Consider the following 24,561-nt stretch of genomic DNA (forward strand, 5'->3'; position numbering starts at 1 on the left):
TGCTAGGTTTTTTTGTTTTACTATAAACAAATCATTAGCCAAAAAATTAATTGTATTCCCCACTGTGTTCTTTGCTTCTTAAGATACAAAACACATTGGGGGTAATTACAGGTTGCCAAGTAAATGATGTGCTTGTTACTCAACGCATGAGCCACAGACCTGCAGTCTTGGCATCACCTTGGAATTGTCTGTCTGTATGTAAGACATACTCTTAGGCCTCCCAGACCTACTGAAACAGAATCTGCATTTTACCCCGAGAGCCCAGATGGTTTGTGTACTCAGTGAAGGTAGAGAATTGCTGATGGAGACACTAGGGGTGTGATCAGTAAGTAGTGTTTGGCCTGCGAGTTTCCTGGCTTTTCTTGTTTAGTTAGGCTTAGTAGATAGGTGAATGGAGCGGTCAGTGTTTCAAAGTCAGCAGTAAGACAAAAAAATGCAGACTTGTGGCTTCTTTATGCTCTTTTCATGGAGGTGGTGGAAAGGGAGGGGGAAGAGTTAAGCTGAGGGGGAGGGGTGCACCCCCAAAGTGGTCAGCTGCACCAAAGCCTTTTCTGGCTTTGGCCTCCTTCATGTCTGCCATCTTTATGATCTGGTGACTGTCAGGCCTCAGGGAATCGCAGGACACGTGAGAAGAGCTCCTGGCCTGTCAGCCTCCCTGCTCATCCCTCCCTGGACACTCCACTGAAGCGGGCGTCTCACACTGCCTGCTCCACTGTGCCTTTATGCCACTTTTATTGTCTTTATTTTGCCATGCTTGACTGAAGTGGCTTGTGCAGGAAGCTTCTTTCATTGTGGGGTTTGAGCCTGCTGGGGGCAGGTGTGTTGGAATCCACGCTTCTTGGCATGAGGAAAGATGATGCAGTGGTGGCCTGGACTCGCTAGCCTGCCTGGTCCAGATCCCAGGTCTGCCGCCCTCGCTGTCTCCCTGGGTCTCTGCTTCCTCTCTGCAGTCCTGCTGGGCAGAGACCCTTGCAAAGCCCTCTTCGAAGACTGAGTAACTATGCATTGACATTGAAATGAAATTAAGGGGCCAGCACTGTGGTGTAGCAAGTAAAGCCGCTGCCTGCAGTGCTGGCATCCCATATGGGCACAGGTTCGAGTCTCGGCTGCTCCACTTCCAATCCAGCTCTCTGCTATGGCCCGGGAAAGCAATAGAAGATGGCCCAAGTGCTTGGGCCCCTGAACCCGTGTGGGAGACCAGGAAGAAGCTCCTGGCTCCTGGCTTTAGATCGGCCCAGCTGCAGCCATTGTAGCCATTTGGGGAGTGAACCAACAGATGGAAGACTTCTCTCTGCCTCAGCCTTTCAAGTAAATAAATAAATAAATCTTAAAAAAAAAAAAAAGATTACAGAAGTTTAGGGCAGCTTTCTGAAGACCTTGTGTTTCCCTCTCCAGATTAATTTCATTTTACTCAGAGAAATAGACTCTCAAGACCTGGGTTGAGTTCCCGGCTCCTAGCTTCAGCCTCCCTCAGCCCCAGCCATTGTGGGCATTTGGAGAGAGAAGCAGCAGATGCGAGTACTTTCTTGCTCACGCACCCACTCTCTGTCTCCCTCAAATAAATAATAAAATTATAGACAAAACTTTTAGAAGAAACATACTGTGGGATTGTCATCCTGAAGTTACACTGTTCTTGGCTGACCTGGGCCATTTTTGATCAGCACATTTTCATCAGTGGGAGTTTATTCTTGATTAGCTCATACACAGTAGCATCCAGGCCTCCAGACCATGGTGTGTTGTTGACGGCAGCTTGAATCTGGCTCTACGCATGTGGAGAAGTCTGGTTCTCAGGCTCTGCTCACGGAAGCAGTTGGCCTTCCAGGTGCTTCTGTTCCTGCCCCGGTGGTCACTTGAGTTGTGTCCTGTGGTGATTTCTTCCCCAAAGCTGTAAAAGTGGCCTGTAGCCACTGGAAGTCTCATTGGTAGCATATTTCTGACCTCGTTCGGGATGCTTGCAGGAAGGGGTCATTTCCCATTCTCTCCTCTCTGGTCCAGTGCCCTCTGATTTCCACGCAGGGAACAGAGTGGAGGCAGTGAGAAAGCCAGCTGTCTCTAGCAGTCCAGCCTCATGTTGAAAGGACTCTCCTCTTGGAAGTGCCAGTGCGGCTCCACGGGGACTTCTGCCTGCCGTAGAACCTTGAGTCTGTGCCGCCTCTCCAGGCACGTGACCACGAGCGGGTCTGCCGAGGCCTCGAATTTGTGAGCAAATAGAGACGGCGACTGAATGATCCACGGCAGGTCTCCTGGTCCGTACACACAGGTGTCCTGCGCATAGTGACCTGGAAAGGAGACCAGAGGCCTTACCACCTGCCTCTCGGCTTCCCCAGAATTCGAGTTAAACAGCATTCCCACAACTGCTGGGATGGGGGCTTTGATTTTTACTTTATGAAGGAAAGAGACATTTTCACTCTGTTTGTTAGTGGTAAGTCTTTCCTTGGTTATGGGTAGGTTTTCACGAGTCGTGGCTTCTCTCTCACTGGTTTTTCAGAGTGAACAGTTAATATAAATATAAGTAATTAAAACAGGAACTACAGTTAGAATCCAGAACTGACTGCTCCTTTGAGATGAACTCAGTGGTACTTTTTATGTGCCTGATGCCAGGTTTGGCTCTTTCTACTCTCTCAGTCCTCACAACAGCACTGCGACTTGGAGTCTGCTGTCACCAGATTTAGAGAAAGGAGGTGTCAGCTTTGTGAGGGTGAGGCCTGTCCCTTCCATTCCTGAGACCTCATTCTCTCTCCGCTAGCTCCTGCCCTGTTCCCCAGACCAGCCCAGAATCCTGCTTCTAAAAACCTGTCTTAAGGAAATGTTATTCTAAATGAAGGAGGGAAGTTGATGACCAAGCTAGTTCAGAGTTGTTTGTAAGACTGAGAAGGTCAGAAGGCACTCGGCCTGGTGAGCAGCTTGACATGCTTGCAGTTCTTTAACTGGTAAACATTGCTACCGTGTGGTAGAATCTCGGTAGACTATATTAAACCAGATGAAAGTTAGAAATTAGAAGACGGGCGTTACAAAGCACTTATGAAGTCAGCAGAAAAAGGATCAGCTACGCCTAAATTATAACCATCTAGCTGTAATTTAGATACATAGGGGTTTGAACTGGAAGGGAACACAAACAAACGAGACATTTTCAGAGTTACACTAATGCCATCTGGGTGATTAAGAATAAACGAACCCTTTGTTGATGACTGTCCCGGGACGGCGGCGTTCTGTGTGCAGTCGGGCTGAGCTCGCCCAGGTAGCGGCAGCGGGCAGCTGCGTCTGGTCTGAGACCAGCTCTGTCTCTTCCTTCCCTGCTGGGAGTGACCTCACTTCTCCAAGCCTAGGTTTCCTCTGCACGGGCTCATGGCAATAGTTTCTACCTGGGAATTGCTGTGCAGGCCGAGTGCAGGCCCAGAGCCAGGCCTTCTCCGGAAGGTTCTCACCATCCTAGCCAGTGCTTGGCCTGAGTCAGCGCTGCCTGAGTGCTGCCCAGATGGCTGCATCACTGCTTCCCTGAACAGTTCCCACGCTGCTGCCAGCGGTGGTAAGAGTTCTGAGGTGCTTCCTCGTGGGCAGTGTGGCTTTGGTAGAATTTACAGTAGCCAGGATTTTTTCAACATTGTTGGAGCATCCCGGTTGCCACTGTGAAACATTCCTTTATTACTGGTAGCCACAGTCTTCCACGACCTCTTAGACCACCCCCACCCCTGAGAGGACTGCTCCCGATAGCCACAGGATGGGAGGGCGGTGAGCACCTGCTTCCCAGAGCGCGGGCACGGTCAGCCTTTGTGCTGTGGAAACAGCTGCCTCCCTCAACCATGTCTGCCTTTTCCAGATCCTCCCCTGGGGGGTTCTTCCAGCCCTTCGGACCTGGTCCGTGTCAGGAGGGTGGCGGTGCACAGGTAGCAGGAGTTACTCAACTTGAACTATTCTGGGGCTTGGGTTTGCATCTTCTGTTTGTCCCTAACCTGTTTGCTCACGGTTGGTCTGCTACACAGCTGAAACGCGGGGTGAACCTAGTTGGTCATGCATGTGTCGTCTACGTATTCAAACCCCGGGCCTTCCCCAAATGCGCTGTCGCACTAGGTCGCATGCGTCTGCGCCATGGTTGCTTCTCAGTGTTAGGAAGCTGCTTGCAGACATTGGCAGGGCCCAGGCAGCCTTCAGGAGGGACGCTTGGCAATAGCCACCTCTAGAAAGTTTCCCCAAGTCGTGCTGAGACCTGGGTCTGCCAGGATCGTAGCCCTCCACAGGGCAGGCACACGCCTCGGCCTCCTTCCCTTCATGCACTGTCCTGGAGCATTTGCGCATCTCTGCTGTACACACTCCCCAAAACTGGTCCTGTCAAGCCACCACCTTCCAACGGCGATGGGGTCAGGGGAGCGAGTTAAGCCCTCCCCTTCCACCCTCCAGGGTTGGTATGAGTAACCCTACAGGAGCCACGTTCCAGGTGCTCACCCTGTAGGTATCCCCCAAAATCCACAGGCTGAGAACCCCTTTGCCATCTGCCAGTTCCTAGCAAACCTTTCACGCGGGAGGGGCACCATCCCCCTTCCCAATCCTGCTTTGCTGTGTCACCCTGGTAACCAAACCTCAGGGACACTAATGGAGGCATAAAGGAGAGTTCATCGTTCCTCAGGGAACAGCTCCTCAGGGCTGAGCTAAAGGACCTTCCTCCAGCAGGAACAGGGGGAGCGCCCCACCTTCCCCGGGTGAAGACCACAGAGCACGGATGCATAGTAATCCACAAGTCAGACGCCCATCTTAGCTTTGATCGGCTTGACCACGAGGTCTGCCTTTGCCAGAGAGGTCCTGTGACAGAGTCTCCATGAACTGAACGTCATTCATGACTCCGAGAACACTGATTCCAAACACATAAGACTTTTAGGAGGTGGAAAACACAGGCCTGCGACAGTTAGGCCCATCACGCCGTCTTTTCCCTATTTCAGAATGTGAAGCCCTTTGCTCTGGGTCAGCAGGTGTAGCGGGTTCTCTGTTCAGGGCCACAGCATAAACATTTCTGGTTTTGTAGACCTGGTCTAAGGATCCCCGGCCTAGCTCCTCAGTCCTGCCCTTCACGGTCATGAACAGTACACCCAGGGAATGAGTGTGGCTGTGTTCCAGTACGACTATTTGTAAAAGTGAGCAGCCGGCAGCAGTTCACTAACTGCTTCGAAGTGTGCACCTCTGTCACGCAGTTTGTGTTGCAGCAGAGGGGAGAAGGAGGCTGAGCTCACTTCTCATTAGTGTTTGAGTTTGAACTCCAGGAACAGGCAGAAGAGGCAGGCAGCCTGTGTGTTTTTATTTAAGATTTATTAGCCTGTATATCTATAACCTGTGTGTTATTCTATATGGAAAACTTTATGCTGATTGGCTTATCACTAATTCCAGATTTGGAATAAAAACAGCCTGAGTCTTTACTGTAGTTGAGGCAACAGCTGAATAGTTTATAAAACTTGAAGGGGTCTTTAGTGTGGGTTTTACCTTTGCATCCGTCATGAACGCTTCCTTCCTCATTTCTCCATTTAATAGCTCGGATGTGTCCTTCCCAGCCAGCACTCGCAGTGGCACCTGGAGCATCTAGGGGAGAAACCAGAAATCAGTGTTCTGTTCCAGCTCTGCCTGTACAGGTTCTGTGCTGTCATTTCCACTTCACCTGGATGAGGTAGTCAGTGAGAAAGCAGGAAACGCCAATCTTGATAAAATTTGTCATTTGCTAATTCTGAGAGTAGGTTAGCACTTTCAGGGGCGGGTGGCGTGGACTACGCTGGCCATAGAAACGGCTTCACTTTGTATTTACATTTCTTTTTTCTTTTTTATTTGACAGGTAGAGATATAGAGATATAGACAGGTAGAGATATAGACAGGTAGAGATATAGAGAGACAAAGAGAAAGGTCTTCCTTTTGTTGGTTCACTCCCCAAATCGGCGCTGTGCCGATCTGAAGCCGGGAGCCAGGTGCTTCCTCCTGGTCTCCCATGGGGTGCAGGAGCCCAAGCACTTGGGCCATCCTCCACTGCCCTCCCAGTGGCCACAGCAGAGAGCTGGACTGGAAGAGGAGCAACCGGGACTAGAACCCGGCGCCCATATGGGATGCTGGCACTGCAGGCGGAGGATTAACCAAGTGTGCCGCAGCACTGGCCTACATTTCATTTCTTATCCCTTTTCCAACCTTTGTAACTCACTTGATGTTTGCAGAGTACTATTTGTGATTATCTAGGAGTTGCAATGGTTGTAAGAAATTATAAAAAGGCCCTAACCAATTTCTGGGAGTTTTGTTGTTTTTAGTATAGTTCGCAGTCACAATTGCTTTAGTGCCAGTCACTTATTTACCAAGAGAAAGTACGGAAGTCCACTGAAAGTGGAGCATCAGATTTCCCTCTGCCATTCAGAGAAACTGTCAGTAGTACACAGTGGGCCTCTCTTACCTGAAATGTTTCTAACCAAAAGTGTTTCAGGTTTTAGAATATTTATATAGTGAGCCACCTTGAAAATAGAACCCAAGTTTAAACATGAAATTAATTTATCTTTTTGGTTTACCCTATTCATGTAACCTGAACGTAATTTTATGTAATATTTTTGGTGTGCCTGCATTTTGACCATGACCCATCACATGAGGTCAGGTATAGAATTTTCCACCCGTGTCATGTGGGTACCCAGAAAGTTTCCAATTTTGGAACATTTTGGATTTTGGACTTTCAGAATAGGGATACTTAGCCTGTATCCGGTTTGCCGCAAAACATAGCTAGTTTTAAAGAGTCCTTATCACAGTGTCTGGAGCTAATAGGCATATCCATTATCATTTTACAAGTGAATGAAGAAATAGGGCCGGCGCCGTGGCTCAATAAGCTAATCCTCCACCTTGCGGTGCCGGCGCACCGGGTTCTAGTCCCGATCAGGGCACCGGATTCTGTCCCGGTTGCCCCTCTTCCAGGCCAGCTCTCTGCTATGACCCGGGAGTGCAGTGGAGGATGGCCCAAGTGCTTGGGCCCTGCACCCCATGGGAGACCAGGAGAAGCACCTGGCTCCTGGCTTCGGATCAGCGCGGTGCGCCGGCAAAGGAAGACCTTTCTCTGTCTCTCTCTCTCACTGTCCACTCTGCCTGTCAAAAAAAAAAAAAAAAAAATTAAAAAACAAACAAACAAAAACAACAAGTGAATGAAGAAATAAAGACTTTTCCAAAGATTTATGCTCAGAATTTTTGAAAGGCTCTCTCTGAGGAGAAGCAAAATGCCAGCACTTGTTTCTAGAGAGGGAATAAAAGCAGCCATGTTGGTTTGGGAACATGACTCTTCCAGTGAACATCAGACCCCTAAAACCAGAGAACCTCCCCTACTCCCCAAGTGGAAGGTCTTGCAAAATATAGAATCTTTTAATTTCTTTTTTTATTTTTGACAGGCAGAGTGGACAATGAGAGAGAGAGACAGAGAGAAAGGTCTTCCTTTTCCGTTGGTTCACCCTCCAATGGCCGCCGCGGCCAGCGCGCTGCGGCCAGCGCACCACACTGATCCGAAGGCAGGAGCCAGGTGCTTCTCCTGGTCTCCCATGGGGTGCAGGGCCCAAGGACTTGGGCCATCCTCCACTGCACTCCCTGGCCATAGCAGAGAGCTGGCCTGGAAGAGGGGCAACCGGGACAGAATCCAGTGCCCCGACCGGGACTAAAACCCGGTGTGCTGGCGCCGCAGGTGGAGGATTAGCCTGTTGAGCCACGGCACCGGCCTACAAAATATAGAATCTTTAAAGTGCCATAGAGAAATAGCTGAATAGAATCTTCAGTTAAGGGTGAAACCTGTGCTGATGCTTCTGACCTGAACAGGCACCTGTGCTGGGGGACCGTCCTTACCTGTTAGCCGGTTCAGGGTCACCCAGTAGTGTTGCTCTGGACTGTCGATGTGTTTGGACCACTGAAGCAAGTCTTTTGCACGGATGTCAGTCAGTATGAACTCTACAAACTTTCTCGTAAGTGCAAAGTAAGCGCTTCCAGAATAAACTGTTAGGTTATGGGGTGGCTTGGCTCTGAACCTATTATTTGGAGACACATGGATGTATTCTTCAGGGCTAGATTTGGGGTGACTTGGACTTGTCTTAGATTTAATGTTTGGTGGCTGGGTTGACCCAGGAGTGATATTTTTATCATTCCATTTGCTTTTGAGGTAGTGTATGATTTCTTTGTTGGTTTTAATTGGAAAATCCTGTCCGCAGAGATTAATGACATAGTTCCACTGAAATCTGGGATGGACTAGATCTTTCATACAGTTAATATCTGCCTGTAGTCTTGTGAAGCCAGCGTCAGCTGCCTCCTCTCTCGCAGATGAAATCAACATGTTCTCAAAGCAGTCGGCAAGCGTTCGCACAGCGGTCCTGTGCTGCTCTGGGGCCTCTTCATCAAGGTGAACGCAGTAAATGTTCTGGGGGGCGTACGTCGCCCTGAGCAGCTGCACAAAGGTGGCCAGCTCCTTAGGGACAGTGATGATGTACGCCAGAGGGAACGCGCCCTCTTCGGCAGACAGGGGCCTGGTTATGAAACGCAGCCCATGGGAGATCCTGGAGCAGTTTCCTGGGCTGCGTAAACGAGCAAGTATTTCAGATCGATGAGGATTTTTACAGAATTTGGCAATTTGAGGGGCTGCCCCTTTGCCTTCAAATAAAGCTGAACACAGTTCATCTGGGTAAAAACCACATTCTACTACTGCTGGGTAGGTGGGTTCCTCCTCCGGGTCCTCAGGAATTGGATTCCTTAAATAAATAAAAATGAAGACACAGATGACAGTGCACATGACCAGTCCAGACTTTGTGGCTCGAAGCTGACTCATGTTTAGAGCTTCAAGTGCGTTGTTACCATTGTTTGAAAATTTCCTTTAAACCTCCTGAAAGAACAATGGGTAGAATTCAGGTAATTGTAGCTCCCCTCCCCCACCTTTACTGAGGCATACTAGACATGCATTTAAAATGTCTGATTTGATCAGTTTCATGTACACACCCACAGCCAAGAAATAAGCACTTCCCTCACCTTCAGGTTTCCCATCCTCTCCGTCCCCAGCTATGTGTGATTCTGATACGCTTGTTTTCACTTCAGATGAGACTGCATTTTCTGTGATTTTATGTAGATGGAATTACAAAACATTAACTTACTTGAGAGGCAGTGAGAGAGAGGCAGAGAAGATAGAGGACTCCAAACTGCTGGTTTTATTCCCCAGATGCCCGTTGGCCCTGGGCCTGGGCCTGGGCCTGGGCCTGGCTGAAGCTGGGAGCCAGAGCTCCATCCGGGTCTCCTAGGTGGGTGGCAGGAACCCAGGTGCTGAGCCAGGTGCTGCTTCTAGAGTCTGCATTAGTCGGAAGCTGGAGTCAGGAACTGGAACTGGGGCCTGAACTGCCGCTCTGCAATATGGGATGCAGCGTCCCACACAGCAGCTCAACTGCTGGCCCAGGCGCTGGCCTGTTCGCTCTGTTTTATTGCTGAGGAGTAGTCCATCCCATGGCTGTGCTCGCTTATTGTTCTGCTGTGGTGGACACAGAAGTTGTTAGCAGCTTTTGGCTCTTTCAAAGGTACCATGAAGACTCATGTACAAGTCTTTGCATGAGCGTGGGCTTTTGTTTCTTTGGGGTAAATATTGAAGAGTGAAATGGCTGGCTCACACATTGGTGTATGTTTCACTCCTTAAAAAAGCCACAAATGGTTTTCCAAGGTGGTGGTTCCAGCAGTGTGTGTGAGTTCCACTTACTCTGTATCCTTGGCAGTGCTTGGTCTACTCACATGTTTTCATTTTAACCATTCTACTAAGTGTCGAGAGAATCACTGTGCATTTTGCATTTCCCTGATGGCCAGTGATGTGGAGTATATTTTTATGGGTTATTGGCATTATCCAGGTAGATAAAAAAAAAAAGCATCAAATATTCATTTTGGATGTAGAATGTGAGTATACAGTAGAATGGAATAGCTTCCAGGCATTATAAGATTAGACATTCAGTTGACCGGAGGCTTATGACATCAAGAGACATTGTAGAATATTTTTCAGTAGAAATAATTATCAAAGTTGTAGCTATGATGCTGTTAACTGTATTTTCTTTACGTAGTCTAGGCTCTACATCAGGAGTGAGTTCCGGTTCCAGTTCTTGGCTGGAATTGTTTACATGGTTTTGTCCAACGTTAAATTCTTCCAAGGAGTTGCTCTGGAGCACGTCACTCTCCTTAAAGCCAGCAGCAGTGTTTTTTTCTTCACCCTTCCGCAGCCTCTCCCATCCCCACCAAAGCCCAGTCAGCCAAGCCCAGAGCCGGCAGTGTGGTTGGTATCGTGTGTTACCACTGGAACATCGTTTTTGAGCTTCTTATTGTGGGGTTTAGTTTGTTTTAAAGACTTTATGGGGGGAGATGGCAGCATCCCATATATACTGATTTCTTTCTATCGACTTCTGTGTACTGTGTGTTCCCGTTTTGGTTTGGTTTCTATGAAAAGGCATCTTTAAAGGTGACCTGAGAGTATGCTAGAGTATTACTATTTCGGAGCACTGCTGGCAGTTTAACCAGCGTAAACTATTTAGTACTGAAAGAAAGGTTTTCAGAGCTTTACCTTGAGGAGAGACCAAAACACAGGGAGTATGGTGCTCAGTATTGCATTTACCTTATGGGAACCTAGCTCTCAGCTGCCACGCCAAAATGGGCTTTGCCTCAGTGCCCGTGTTGCACTCACGGCTCCAGCACACGTGAGCTGGGTACCTTGGGCCTGTACCAGACCCTTCCTGAGTCCAGTTCTTGACGGTGGGTGGGATGCAGGGTAGGACCTGCTCTGCAGGGATGCCAGGAGCCTGTGGGCTGAGTCTCACTCTTGGCCTGGCCCAAGGACCAGTGTGACCCCGCACTGTATCAGGTGTTCTCTCCGCTTACTATGTGACGGTCCAGAAGGACCCTGTCACCACAGCAGGAAAATTTTGTGTTATTTCTGTTGTCTCTGGCTCAGAACGATATCCAAACCACTCACGTTAGCACAGTGTTTTCTTGGCCTAGTGGAGCTCACAATATTAGCTTACAATGTTGATTTTGAATTCAGAGGCTGTCCAACTGTCCAGTAAAACAGACTTCTTTTCTCCAGCCTGCATCTCCCTCAGTTGTGGGTCAGTCGTTTCAGCCGCTTTGCTGGGAAGAGGAGACTTCACTGTAGACGCCCGGCTCAGGACAGACACAGCACGTTTAACATGTTCACTGCCGGCACAGGATGAGAGTTGGGGCCTGGGTGCGACCTTGAGGCTGACTTTGGTATCACTGCCATGTGAGGAGTTAACAAATGGTGGCATTTGGAATTTAAGATCTGGTTGATCCCACACTGCGAAAATATTCCACTTGTGTTTTCTTTGCGATAGCAGAGAGTGGTTACTGTTTTTAAAAGAGAAAGATGCCTGCAACATGTGTATTTCAGATATTACTGATATTCTAGTATTTCTATTTCAGAAAAGCGTATCTTACCTCAAAAATAATCCTGCTCACCCTGTGCTGCTCATGGTCCCTGGGTGATAAGGCATCGTTCACCAGAGGGTGCCCCTCGTGCTCCAGCTTGGGGATGGGGTCCCGGCAGGGTGGACCCAGCCCGACCAGTGCTCCCACCTTGCGTCTCCAGCAGTGGCTCTGGCTCCTCACAACATGAGCAGAGTTGCTTGGCATGTTTTGTTGCCTTTGCATCCCTAGGGAGTTTTATCCTTGCCAATTCTGACCTGCACACTGGAAAACAGTGGCTGCTTTTACGTGTCTGTGTGTCTTCAGCGCCCTCCAGCCTGCAGGGAAAACACAATGAGACAACAGAAAACACTTGGCCCACACACCGTTAGGATATTCTCAAACTGCCTAATGAAATCCTGGCATTCGTGGGACAGATTCTTGAAATGCTTTAAAAACAGGAGGCAGAATCTGGATATCTGACTCTTTAGTTAAAGGGATAAATTCATTTTAAAATCTTATTCCTTTGAAGCAGCACTCAGAAATCCCTGGAGCTTCAGCATGACCCTCCAGAGGGCTTGATCTCAGGGGAGCTGAGCCCTGCTCTGTCCTCTCTGTGCCACCATTGGCCAGTCTGTTGAGCGCGGGGCCAGGGCAAGGTCCTGCGTGGCCCCTGCAGTCGGCTTCTTCTTCTCCACCTTTGGGTACTTTTGTCAACGTCCTTCCCTTTTGGGTTCTTGCTTGCTGGTACTCTCTCAGGGCTTCTATCGACAGATCTGTTAACAGTAGTGAAGGGAAAGGTTGGGGGCACAGCCATTAGGACATCACTTGGGACGCATCCAGGATCAGAGTGGCTGGGTTGAAATCCCAGTTCCGCTCCTGATTCCAGCTTCCTGCTAATGTATACCCTGGGAGGCAGTGGGTGGTGGTCAAGTAGTCAGATTCCTGTACCCCTGTCGGAGACCCGGATTGAGTCCCCAGCTCTTGGCTTCAGCCTCTCCTGGCCCTGGCTGTGGCAGGCGTTTGAGGAATGAACCAGCAGATGGAAGATGTCTTTGTCTGTCTCTCCCTCTGTCTCGTTGCTTTTCATATAAATAAAAAGTTTAAGATAGTGAAGCCAAGAGACGGCAGTCGTCACTATGGAGACTTACCATCTTGTGTGTTTCTAGACACCTGCTGGGCTCGATGTGTAGTCAGGTGAGTACAGGCTTTTTCACCTGCTTGCAGCCTTGTTATCGGTACAAGCTGCCTTTCTGCAGGACAGATCCTGCTGTTGCTATGGAAAGATCTCTTAGCTGAGCAGAGAGAATCTGTCTCCCTGATCTTCAGGGATTACTGCACTCGTGCCGTCTTTCGGTGGTGAGCTCATGTCTGAATGGAGATGTTGGGATTTGTTGAGGTTGTGGTCTATCCGGCAGGAGTCAGGAGGATCCTCTTGCCCATGGGTAGACCATGCTGCAGCCTGTGCAGACTGCTGCTCTGAACGCTTGCTCTGCAAGCCGTCCTGTGGCTGCCCTGGGCCGGCAGGGCCGTGCATACTGGCTGATCCAGCCTCTCGGATACAGCAATGCTGTGCACAACACAGCTGTGTGCAGAACAAGGGCCATGGCCTCTGAAAGTCACATCCAGAGGAAAGAGCCTGCTGCCCCGGCACTGGAAGACAGAGGGGCAGCAGGGCGAGCGGAACGAGTGCCAGACGCCTCGCCACCTCGTGGTTCTGTGTCCAGGGAGTCGTTTATTCTGGAGCCACAGCTCCAGGCCCGCTGTGCCTTCCCTGCCTCCTGATTCTTACTTCCTGTTGACTCTGTCTCCTTCCCTCTCCAAGAGACACCCCCTCCCCCAGGATTCTCAGCCCAAATATCCATTCCTCCTGCTGAGCAGTGGACGGTTCTGGGGTGAGAGGGGGTGGCAGTGTCCCTGCATGATCACGGGGCCTTTCTGGGAGGCTCGCAAGTGGACATGCCTCTGTGTGTGCCCAGCACACACTTCTGCCTCCATGAAACTGTTGGGGTGGTCTAGAATCTACCTTCACGCTTGAGGATTTTCTAGAAAGACTCGAGGATTTAACATGTGGTTGAACTCCCAGCTAAGGCTGACTACAGTGATGTAGGCAGGATGCCTGTGTGTAAGGGGATGACACAGGTTGTAGAGTCCGAAAACATCCAGGTGAGGTTTCCTTGCTCCCACCCTTGAGGGGCCACACAGCAAACACTTCCCCCAGCAACCAAACATGGCCGCGTGCGTGCCATGCTGCTGTCCAGGGACACTGGGTCAGTGCCCAGAGTTTTTGCTGAGGGCTGGTGATGTAACCTCTGCTAGAGGGAAAGCAGCTGTTCAGCATAAATCACTTGTTTATACAGGCGGTGTTTGCACCGTGAGCCACACTTCACGGTTAAGAAATGGCAGGTGGGGCCAGCGCTGTGGCACAGTAGGTTAATCCTCCGCCTGCAGTGCCGGCATGCCATATGGGCGCTGGTTCTAGTCCCAGCTGCCCCTCTTCCAATCCAGCTCTCTGCTGTTTCCTGGGAAAGCAGTGGAAGATGGCCCAAGTGCTTGGGCCCTTGCACCCACGTGGGAGACCAGGAAGAAGCACCTGGCTCCTGGCTTCAGGTCAGTGCGGTGCGCAGGCCGCAGCGTGCCAGCCGCAGCGGCCATTGGAGGGTGAACCAACGGTAAAGGAAGACCTTTCTCTCTGTCTCTCTCTCTCTCTCTCACTGTCCACTCTGCCTGTCAAAAAAAAAAAGAAAAGAAAAGAAATGGCAGGAACCATCCCCAAATCCAAGTTTGCAGACACCAGCCAAGGGTCAGTCTTGCAGGCAGGCACCTTCAAGACAACACTCTTGGTCCTTGTGTGCTGACACTGGTCCACGCACAGAGCCTTCCCAAGCCTGGGTTCTGAGCTGAGAGCTGACCAGCCAAGGTGCACACAAAATAACGGGACCAGAGCTTGAGGTGAGTTGTGGGGACTGCGCAGGGACAGAATCTGTCTTCTTTTTGCCCTCTCCAGTGTGGCACCGCCTTCCAGGAAGATGACATCATTGTGCTCAATGGCACCAAGGAGGATGTGGAAGTGCTGAGAAGAAGGATGGAGGAGAGAAGGCTGAGAGCGAAGGTGGGAAAGGTAACTGGAGGCTTTGCTTCCAAGACTTGGGTCTGCGCATCCTCCCCAGAACGCGGCTGCCGGCAGCTGTGTGAGGCTTTGCGGCGATCACCAAGATTTGTATAACCTAGGAGGGCCTGGCTTCCAGAGACACTCCGTGATGGAACACAACTTCGTTGTCAGGGAGGTGGGGTGGTGACAACATGCAGAGGACATGGGGTTGTCAGGAGGGTTATGGTCCACGTCCTAAAAGCACTGGAAGTGTTGCTTAAATGATAAAGCTTAGTGAACAGGCTCAAAACAGTGTTTGGTTAAGAAATCATCTGGGGGCCAGCATTGTAGACCAGTGGATTAAGCTGCCAGTTGCTGTGCCAGCAACCTCGATGGGAGTGCCAATTCAAGTCCTGGCTACTCTACCTTTAACACAGCTTCCTACCAGTAAAGCCTAGGAGGACAGCAGATGATGGCTCAAGTCATTGGACCCCTGCTGCCCATGTGGGCTACCTGAGAGAGTTCCTAGTTCCTGGCTTCAGCAGGCCATTTGGGGAGTGAACCAAGGGATGGAAGACCTCTCTCTCTCTCTCTCTGTCTCTCCTTTCAAATAAAATAAGTCAGTCTTTTAAAAATAAAACACAAAAGAGAAAAGTTGTTTAAAGAAAGCTGCTAGAGATTTCCACCCAGTTGCTGACTGTTCCACTTCAGTGCGTTCTCTGTCACAGCCTTCCTGTTCAGAGCCCGCTGGAGCCGACAGGCCCTCTGCAGAGTCCCGAGCTTCTCTGAGCACCTCCGGAGCAGCTCCAGGGACCAGAGTTCTTTCCTGCGCCGCAGACAGGACGTAGCATTTCCTGCCTGCCTCCACGTCGCTCCAGCTTTCAGATAAACTCAGCAGTGAAAGGAGGGCTTAGAAATAGCAGTTGTCCCTCCCTCCCTCCCTGTCTCCCTCCCTCCCTGTCTCCCTCCCTCCCTCTCTCCCTCCCTCCCTCTCTCCCTCCCTCTCTCCCTCCCTCCCTGTCTCCCTCCCTCCCTGGCTCCCTCCCTCCCTCTCTCCCTCCCTCCCTCCCTGGCTCCCTCCCTCCCTCCCTCCCTCCCTCCCTCCCTGTCTCCCTCTCTCCCTCTCTCCCTCCCTCCCTGTCTCCCTCCCTCCCTGGCTCCCTCCCTCCCTCTCTCCCTCCCTCCCTCCCTGGCTCCCTCCCTCCCTCCCTCCCTCTCTCCCTCTCTCCCTCCCTCCCTCCCTCCCTCCCTCTCTCCCTCCCTCCCTGTCTCCCTCCCTCCCTGGCTCCCTCCCTCCCTCTCTCTTTCTCTCTCTTTAAGGGCTTAGTATCAGCCTTCACAGATTCGAATCCTTCAGTTCAGGTGTGAACTGAACATGTTTTTGTTTTGTTCAAGAAAGGTTGTTTGTTTCTCAGTGTTTATCAGAAGGGACTTTCTGAAATTATTTGGTTGTGTATCTCTGCCGCCACCTTGTGGATACCTAGGAAAATAACATTTTTAAAGTAGATTGTAGTCCAATTTGTCTTTCTTGCCATTAAATTTGTTATAACACAGCTGTGTGATATTGGCATAATTCTTTTTAAGAAACATTCTTGCTAGGTGTAGGCACTTAGCATGGACGTTAAGACACCCCCATTCCATCGCAGAGAATCATTTCCATCCTTGGCTCTGGCCTCTGGCTCTGCCACCTTCCTGCTATTGTGCCCTGGAAGGGAACAGGTAATGGCTCAAGTAATTGGGTTCCTGCCACCCACATCAGTGACCTGGATTGCATTCTAAGCTCCCGACTTCTCCCTGGCCTAGTCCCAGCCGTTGCCAGCACTTCAGAGAGAGAACCAGCAAATGGGAGCTCATACTTCCTCTCAGATATTTCGAAAAGTTGAAATTTTTTTAATTCTTGGTGACCAAAATAACTGTATGAATAACAAAATTCTAGTCCTTAAAAATCTAACGAGAGTAATCCAGAGTTTAGAAGAATTAGCTAAAATGTTGAATGTGTTCTATGGGTGGGGGAAGGGGCAGCGCTGTGGCATAGTGGGTAAAGCTGCTGCCTGCAGTGCTGGCATCCCATATGGGTGCTGGTTTGAGTCCCAGCTGCTCCACTTCTGATCCAGCTCTCTGCTATGGCCTGGGAGAGCAGTAGAAGATGGCCCGAGTCCTTGGGCCCCTGCACCTGCATGGGAGACCCTGAAGAAGCTCCTGGCTCCTGTCTTCAGATCAGCACAACTTCTGTTGTTGCAGCCACTTGGGGGGAGTGAACCAGTGGATGGAAAACCTTTCTCTCTGTAACTCTGCCTCTCTGTAACTCTGCCTTTCGAGTAAATAAATAAGTCTTAAAAAAAATGTTCTATGGTATAAACCTCAAGGCTGGTAGTTTTGTTTTTATTCTCTCTCTCTCTTTTCTTTCTTTCTCCTTCCTTTCTTTCTTTTGAGAAAGAAGAAAGAGGTACAAACCAACAGAGCTCTTCTCTCTGCTGGTTCACTCCCCAAATGCCTGCAGCAGTCAGGGCTGGGCCAGACCAAAGCCAGGAGTCAGAAACAATCCAGGTCTCTCCCATGGGTGGCAGGGACCTAAGTACTGGAGCCATCACCTGCTGTCTCCCAGGGTGTGCGTTAGGAATATGGGGTGGAGCTGGGACGCACACCCAGACATTCAAACGTGGGATGTGACATCCCAAACAGTGACCTAACTGTTGTGCCAGGTGCCCACCCCAAGGCCTTACCGTTAAATAAACAAATACCAAAGCAGTCCAACATCTTTGAAGAAGGGTTACCGGAATAGGTAAGAGTTAGCCCATGTTTGTGCTGGCTAGACTTCACATACTCAGCTATGCTTTATGTTACTGTTCCTTTAACTGCTCCACGTATACAGCAGTCACCATTAACATTATCATTGAAGTCTTTGTTTAGGACTTTTGATTTTGAAATAAAAAAATTAGACAAAAGATACACTTTTTAAAGAAGATTTATTTTATTCAAAAGGCAAAGCAACAGAGAGAAAGATCTACCACCCTCTGCTTCACTCCCCAAATGGCCAACATAGCCAGGCCACGTGTGAGGCAAAGTGGAGAACACAGGCAAAGGTTGAGGTGTGGAATGAACCATGGTACCAGAGTCTTCTCTGAGTACCTGCTTTGGCTGTCAGGGCTCTTGGGCCTGGGCGGCCGTAGTGGGGCTAAAACAGTGCATCCTCCACTGTCCTTTCTTTTTACAGAAAACAAAGAAGCCCAAGGCAGCGGAGTGTGTCTCAAAACCAGGAGTCAGTGAAGGTGAGATGCTAACCAGGCCTTCATTTCAGCCACGTGGGACTCCAAGGCTGTTTCCTAAGTAATTCCTGCTTTTGTTATTATTTTCTTTATAGAATCCACAAAGACATCAAAAGTTAAGACAGGGAAACCTGAAGATTCCAGCCTTGATTCTAGAGAGAAGAAAACCAACTCGGCTCCCAGAAGTGCAGGTGGGTCCCACGGAGACACCGAGCACTGGGGAAGCTGGAAGTGCAGCGGTTTTGTGTGGGTGGTGGTGGGTGAGTGAGTGAAGGAGAGGAGTCGGCCTTGGCCTCTGTCCCATCTGCAGACAGTCCGCTGTGCTCTCCAGAGGGTGAGGGGATGTCCACGCACCCCTCGTCGGGAGCCCTGGCAGGACTGCACGGGTCTGGGTGCACGTGCAGTTGTTCAGTTTGCCGTGGAGTAGATGCTGCTGCCACGCCAGAAAGCGCTGGGGTTCCGTGGCCTCCACGGCTCTTTACACCCTTCTCCGCTTGCCCCTTGCCGAGAGTCAGTTTCTCCCGAAACTGTCTTTAACTCAGAACATTTTCCTTCACAAAGCGAAAAGCACAGATTGGTTAGGTAAAAGAACGTGGCGTCTTGCATGCTGAGCAGTATCCGCAGAAGTGAGTGAGGGCCCGTCCCAGCCCTGCATGTCGTGGCCGCAGTTAAGCCACCCACAGAGCTGGCCTGTGCCCTGCGCGTGGCGAGCTGCAGCCGGCAGGGAGTGGGGACACAGGAACAGGGCGGGGAGAAGTCTCTCCAGGAGCCGGGGCTGGCAGGGTGTGGGGACACAGGAACAGGGCGGGGAGTCTCTCCAGGAGCCGGGGCCAGCAGGGAGTGGGGACACAGGAACAGGGCGGGGAGTCTCTCCAGGAGCCGGGGCCAGCAGGGTGTGGGGACACAGGAACAGGGCGGGGAGAAGTCTCTCCAGGAGCCGGGGCCTGCAGGGAGTGGGGACACAGGAACGGGGCAGGGAGTCTCTCCAGGAGCCGGGGCCGGCAGGGTGTGGGGACACAGGAACGCGGTGGGGAGTCTCTCCAGGAGCTGGGGCCTGCAGGGTGTGGGGACACAGGAACGGGGCGGGGAGTCTCTCCAGGAGCCATGGCTGGCAGGGAGTGGGGACAGAGGAACGAGGCGGGGAGAAGTCTCTCCAGGAGCCGGGGCTGGCAGGGTGTGGGGACAGAGGAGTGGGGTGGGGAGTCTCTCCAGGAGCCGGGGCCGGCTGGGAGTGGGGACAGAGGAACGGGGCGGGGAGTCTCTCCAGGAGCTGGCAGTGAGGGGTGTGGAGGAGGGGCTTCGGAGACTGGAGTTGACAGGTGACTTAGAGAACGCGGGAACCCGTGCATGGCTTTCCCCTAAGCTGTATTTTCCATGAACTCGTGACGCCCTCGCCTTGCTCAGAGAGGCTGATGCCTTTCCTCTGGAGGGTGGGATCCGTGGAGCGATCTCTAGTTCAACCTGAAGGTTCTGGCTTTGCATTTTTCTGGCAGTGAATGGGAGCTCGTCCGGAAAAGCTGGGAAGCCTCCGTGTGGAGCTCCAAAGAGGTCCATCGCCGACAGCGACGAATCTGAAACCTACAAGTCGATTTTCACAACCCACAGCTCCGCCAAGCGCTCCAAGGAGGAGTCTGCGCACTGGGTCACCCACACGTCCTACTGCTTCTGAAGCGCATGCCCACGGCTGCTCCCGGTGTCCCTGGGGTCTCTGCGTGGCTCGCGGGTGCGGTGTTATAAAGTCCTCTCCCCACTCCGAGCCCATGTGGTCACTCTCGCTGCGAGGCGCCCACCGGTTCCGGGGAGGCTTGGCTGGCTTGCAGTGACTCGGTGCCCTGTCCACACTGCCCGCAGCTGACCCGGTGCCCTGTCCACACTGCCCGCAGCCGACCCGGCCCTCTCCGCGGCGGGGGAGTCGGGGCTGCTCTGCTTCTGTGCTTGCAGTGATGACGGGCTGCAGGTGTCCCGGGGTGGGCGCTTTATCCTGACTCCACTTCTCGTGGTTTTTCTGCATCCAGAGAGGGCGAGTTTGCACCCCTCTGCCTGCTCAGCCTGTTCCTCACTGTAGCCCAGGCGGGGCTTTGGGCCTGTGGTCTGGCACTTAAGGGGTCTTCCTAGTTTTCCCTTTTGAAGACAGCAAAGATCAGCTTATAGTTGAGCATCTAATGATTTGGCACAAAAATAAAACTCCCTTTTCTCCCATCTGCTTGGGTTTTTTCCCCTTCCCCACCACTGATGTTCTAGCAGGAGCCTTGAGCCAGAGCATTGCTGGGGACGGGAGTGGTCCACAGACACAGGGGCTCTGCCTTCTCTCAGCAGGTCAGAGGGGGATTGCACCTGGAATTGGTGTGTTTTACCCGTCACGTGTGTTGTGTCAGTGTTTACTGAAACTTCCCGTCGGACTAAGGAAGAACCAGGAACCTCCAGGTCGCAGCAGTTTGTCTGCAGGCCCCTCAGAGGCAGAATTAGAGAGGGGAAAGACAGAGCTCTTCCACGCATTGCTGCACTCCCCAAATGGCCGCGACAGCCATGGTTGGAGTCAGGAGCCGCCAGGCAGAAGTCAGGAGCCTGGTACCCCATCTGGGTCTCCCTCATGGGTGGCAGGGGCCCAGGTACTTGGGCCACCTTCTGCCACTTTCTCAGGCATATTAGCAGGGAGCTGGATTGGAAGTGGAGCAGCCGGGACTCAAACCGGCACCTCTAGGGATGCTAGCGTCACAGGGAGTCGCTTAACCTGCTGAGTCGAACTGCCAGCTCCTGCAAGCTCTTTGTATTAGGAAAGGGCAGTGGGGTGGGGGGACCAGAGGCCAGGGGTGAGCCAGTGACAGGGTGCAGGAGGCTGGGATCTCCCCTCGCCCACTTCTAAAACCCTGCTCTGATGTGCACGTGGTTCTTACTTCGAAGTGTTGGGAAGATTTGGCCCAGGGACATTTGCACATTTTGGTAGAATTATATTAACCTGTGCATTTTTATTGTGGACTTTTCCAGAACAGATTTGATCAGCCCTTTTATTTCCCTCAGCAGTTTTCTACACAGCCCATTTTAACCACTTTTTAAGGTTCTTATACTCTTTTGTTTTTATTGGTTAAAGTTATTTCTTCTCCTAATCCACTCTATTCTATTAAAACTTAGTTCAGTCCTCTCAGATCTTACTAATTACAGCTTTTGCCACCGTGAGGTGTTTTTATCTTGATGACTGTTTTCTGCCAGTTTCAGTTTCCTGCATTTGCCCTGCATCGGTTTTCTGTTTGCACTGAGTATGGTGGCTGTGCCGTTCTTCCAGTGGCCCAGCGACAGGGTCCTGTGCGTCAGCACCTGAGCATCTTACAGCACACAGCCTCCAGCCCCCTCCCCAGCCCCTGGCAGAGGAGGAGCATCGCGCGCTGGGCAGGGCTCAGGAGAGGCAACCCTGCTGTCTCTTGCAGTGCCCAGCCCCGCATCGTGCTTTGGTCCCCCACAGGCAAGGGGCCAGGGAAGGGAGTGATGGCTTGAAGTTAGCTTTGTCTTCAGGGCTCACCTACAGGGCCAGGCGAGCTCGGGAACTCCTGGCAACCCAGTGAGGTGGGACGGAGGCCAGCGCCCCACTGTGGAGCCAGGTGTCCAAGGTAGGGCTACAGCACTTCCCAGCAGGTGCACACATTTCTGTCTGCCCGAGCCTCACCATGCTGTCTCTTGAGAAACGCTTGTCAGCTGAACACGTCTGTGGAGGCTGCCAGAAGCTTCCGAAGGGTTCAGGTGGGCACTGCCTGTTTGTTTGTTTATTTGAGTGAAGAGAGGGAGAGACAGACAGCGTCCATCTGCTGGTTCACTCCCCAGATGGCCACAACATCCGGGGCTGGGCTAGGCCAAAGCGGAGCCTGACGCCGCCTCTGGGTCTCCCACATGGGTACAGAGGTCCAGGGACATAAGCCGTTTTCCACTGCTTTCCCAGATACAACATCAGGGAGCTGGAGCAGAAGTGGAGCAGCCGGGACTTGAACCAGCCGGTGCCACAGGTGGGGGTTTAACTCACTGTGCACAACATTGGCCTCCACTTTTTTTTTTTTTTTTAAAGAAATACAGGCTGTATGCAAATGTGGGGGGCGGGGAAGACTTCTGAATATGCAGTGGTCATCTCTCCGAGCAGCAGGAGCTGCTCTCCCTCAAGAGCCATGTGCCCCTGATCCAGACATGCGACAGGGATGAACCTCCAAGCCGGGGTCACAGGGCCTCTCTGGCACACGGCCGAGCACAGCAGGGCCAGCTGCCTGTCACGTGAACACTCAGAAGCAGCAGCCTCCAGGTTGGAGGATTCGTGGGGTGTGAGTGCCCGGGTGTCAACGCTGCCCCATTTCACCGGCTCAACATACGAGCTCCACCCACATCTCTTGCCAGAGTCTTGAAAACCGAATCTAGAACAGTCCTTTGTTGTCCTCTTAAAGCTTTGCTCATCCTGTGTGGCCCGGGGATGGACACGCCAGAGGGGTCAGTGAGGAGTGAGGCTGATGGGAGTGGTGGGAACTGTGGAAAGGTGGCCACCAGAAGGGCCATTTCCTGTTCTGCTCCAACAGAGAGGCCCTGTGAGGCTGTGGGCCCAACACTCCCAGAGCGTGCGTGTTTTCAAAGGAAGTCAGAAATCTGGAGTTTTTAAGTGAGGCTCCCCACAATGTTTCACTGCTAGCAAATGGTTATTTTTAGAAGCAATAGCAGCCAAGTGAAACAGCACCAGCCCCTCGCTTGCAGCCTGTGGTTCACTGTCCTTCCCACCTGAGTCTCGGCTCCACGGGGACACACCGTGCCTCTGCTCCCACAGTGGACCAAACAGGAACAGAGGCAGAGGATGCCTCTCCCAACAGAGCACCAGAGCCAGGAAGAATGTTCTAGCAAGGACCTGATGCCCTCTCCCACACCTGCTGGGAATTTCTCCATTTCCCTTTAAGTGCTGCTCCCAGGATGCACTGGGGCTCATTATTGCCAGCGTGAAGCCTCACAATGGCCAGGGCGGCCCTGGCTCAGGGCCTCTGTGACATCACCAAACAGCCCAGCACCAGGCACCCCGGTCTCCCAGTTGAGAGGGCAAACCACCCCACCATGAGCAACTTCCTCCCCCATCTCTGCCCACCATGCGGACGCTGAAATGGATCCTGTTCTTACCTTTGTGCCTCTCCTGCGGCTGTGCCTTTATGTTCTCTTCTCTGAGAGAGAAGGCCAAAGACCCCCAGGGAAAGGTGCCTTGCGGAGGGCACTTCCGGATTAGGCAGAATCTACCAGAGCACGCCCAAGGCTGGCTTGGGAGCAAGTGGCTCTGGCTCTTGTTTGTTGTTGTGCTGTACGTTATACTCAAGTTTCGAGGAGACAGTGAGAAGAACAAGGTAAGCGCGGCGCCGAGCTCGCACAGCACACCGGTTCAATCCCCGAAGCCGCAGACTCGGAGTAGCAGGTGTCCTGGTCCGTGCGGGCAGGACTGGGTTTGAGTGGAAAGTGCCGACCTCACGGTCTCGGTGGAAGTTAGCAAATGCATGCTCTGGCGTGTCCTTCCTGCCTGAAGATGGTGGCCCCCAAGTCCACTGGGGGTGGGACAAACAGACGAGGGTGATTTATGTTAATTGCCTCAGTATTTCCAGCTCAATGAATTTTTTAAAGTGAGGATAGATTCAAGAACTTCAGGTGTGTTTCAGCACATAGCTGAATTATTCTCAGGGCAACATCCACCGACCTCTGGCTTTTAAACTCGCCCTGACACTTGACCAAGTACAGATTTCTGAACGCATGGCAAATGGTATCAACATCCCAGCACAGGAGCCAGGAGACCTGTGCTGAAGAGCGGCAGCTGCTGGTCCCTAGGGTGACTCAGCAAGTCTTGTTCTGGTTTATACAACCCAGCACCACCTCAATCCTGTATCCAGACTGACCAGAACAGGAATCGGCAAACTTCCTATAAAGGGCCAGATGGTAGAGTGTTCAATTCAGGGAGAGGGGCGTGTATGTGGTCTCAGAGAGCTACCCAACTCCAGCATTGTAGGGTGAAAGCAGCCATAGATAATACGCAAATAAACAAATGTGGCTGGGTTCTAATAAAACTTTATTAACCAAGACAGCTGGCAGGCTAGATCTGGCCAGAGTTTGCCAACGCCTGGACTAGAGCAATGCTGGAACCATCTTCCCTTAGAAGAGCCCCATGCTCTCGGGACTGCGTGAAAACCAGCCGAGTCCCCGGTGTCATTCACCCGAATCTCTTTCTCAACAGGAGCAGAATCCTAGCCTTCGAGGCTGTACATTTCGCTCTCCAATGAGGAGAAATCAAAATACTTCCCCCAACAAAGACTATGCATTCAATACCTTGACTCAGCTCGAGATGGACCTTGTGAAATTTGTGTCCAAAGTGCGGAATCTTAAAGTCGCCATGGCAACTAGCAATAACCTCAAGCTCCAAAGCTTAGAGGCACCCGCTGACCCACAGAACAACATCACGATTTATGAAATATGGGGAGAAGAGGATGAGTGAACAGATTCGTGTGTCAAAGTAGGAGAGAAGAACTGGAGTGTTGACAAACAGTATGCAAACTAATAAAACTATTATGAAGAGAAATTCCTGCAGTGGAGACCTTTCTTTTGCCTTTTTTTTAACTAGAAGGGAGAAGCGAATGTGAGGGAAGTGGCCATAGCGGCTGTTTGCCTTTCTCACGCCCTTGGCGCTGTGAGGGAGGAGTGTGCCCAAAGCTCTGCGGGAATGCGTGTGACGTTCTTGTCCTCGGTACAGTGAGGCTGAGGAGGTTGGAGAGGAGGCATCGATGTCATAGAGACTTTGCGGCACAATCTATG

The 24,561-nt window shown here is 51.6% G+C and overlaps 3 protein-coding genes across 5 annotated transcripts in view; 2 read left to right on the forward strand and 1 right to left on the reverse strand.

The window, feature by feature from the left end:
- The window catches only part of RTF2 (replication termination factor 2), a 32,659-nt gene extending 13,140 nt beyond the window's left edge, over positions 1 to 19,519 (forward strand). Inside the window, exons 6-9 of one of the 3 annotated variants that reach the window (XM_062204396.1) lie at positions 14,414 to 14,527; positions 17,712 to 17,766; positions 17,859 to 17,954; positions 19,257 to 19,519. In XM_062204396.1, coding sequence (XP_062060380.1) covers positions 14,414 to 14,527; positions 17,712 to 17,766; positions 17,859 to 17,954; positions 19,257 to 19,432 — 441 coding nt within the window. In that variant the 3' untranslated portion in view covers positions 19,433 to 19,519. The remainder of the gene's footprint in view (positions 1 to 14,413; positions 14,528 to 17,711; positions 17,767 to 17,858; positions 17,955 to 19,256) is intronic. The other 2 variants (XM_062204397.1, XM_062204398.1) reach the window with 2 other exon arrangements.
- Positions 2,053 to 8,794, reverse strand: LOC133767455 (beta-1,3-galactosyl-O-glycosyl-glycoprotein beta-1,6-N-acetylglucosaminyltransferase 7-like). Its single transcript, XM_062201859.1, has 3 exons — positions 7,825 to 8,794; positions 5,467 to 5,562; positions 2,053 to 2,279 (listed from the first exon to the last, which is right to left on the reverse strand). The coding sequence occupies exons 1-3, from the start codon at positions 8,792 to 8,794 to the stop codon at positions 2,053 to 2,055; spliced, it is 1,293 nt and encodes a 430-aa protein (XP_062057843.1).
- Positions 19,520 to 21,175: 1,656 nt separating the features above from the next.
- LOC133769152 (protein FAM209-like) lies at positions 21,176 to 24,317 on the forward strand. The gene is made up of 2 exons (XM_062204399.1): positions 21,176 to 23,111; positions 23,987 to 24,317. The coding sequence occupies exons 1-2, from the start codon at positions 22,863 to 22,865 to the stop codon at positions 24,242 to 24,244; spliced, it is 507 nt and encodes a 168-aa protein (XP_062060383.1). The 5' UTR covers positions 21,176 to 22,862; the 3' UTR covers positions 24,245 to 24,317.
- The last annotated feature ends 244 nt before the right edge of the window (positions 24,318 to 24,561 follow it).

Source organism: Lepus europaeus, chromosome 10 (assembly GCF_033115175.1).
Source record: "Lepus europaeus isolate LE1 chromosome 10, mLepTim1.pri, whole genome shotgun sequence".
Lineage (NCBI taxonomy): Eukaryota > Metazoa > Chordata > Mammalia > Lagomorpha > Leporidae > Lepus > Lepus europaeus.

Bases quoted from the DNA above. Each gene is read 5' to 3' on its own strand.
- LOC133767455 (XM_062201859.1), bottom strand. From the start codon at position 8,794: ATGAGTCAGCTTCGAGCCACAAAGTCTGGACTGGTCATGTGCACTGTC. The intron at 5,563-7,824 runs GTAAGGACGGTC...TTTCTCCCCTAG, and splicing joins GACCCTGAACCGGCTAACAG to ATGCTCCAGGTGCCACTGCG. The intron at 2,280-5,466 runs GTAAAACCCACA...TCTCCTTTCCAG, and splicing joins CGTTCATGACGGATGCAAAG to GTCACTATGCGCAGGACACC.
- LOC133769152 (XM_062204399.1), top strand. From the start codon at position 22,863: ATGCGGACGCTGAAATGGATCCTGTTCTTACCTTTGTGCCTCTCCTGC. The intron at 23,112-23,986 runs GTAAGCGCGGCG...CTTTCTCAACAG, and splicing joins GAGACAGTGAGAAGAACAAG to GAGCAGAATCCTAGCCTTCG.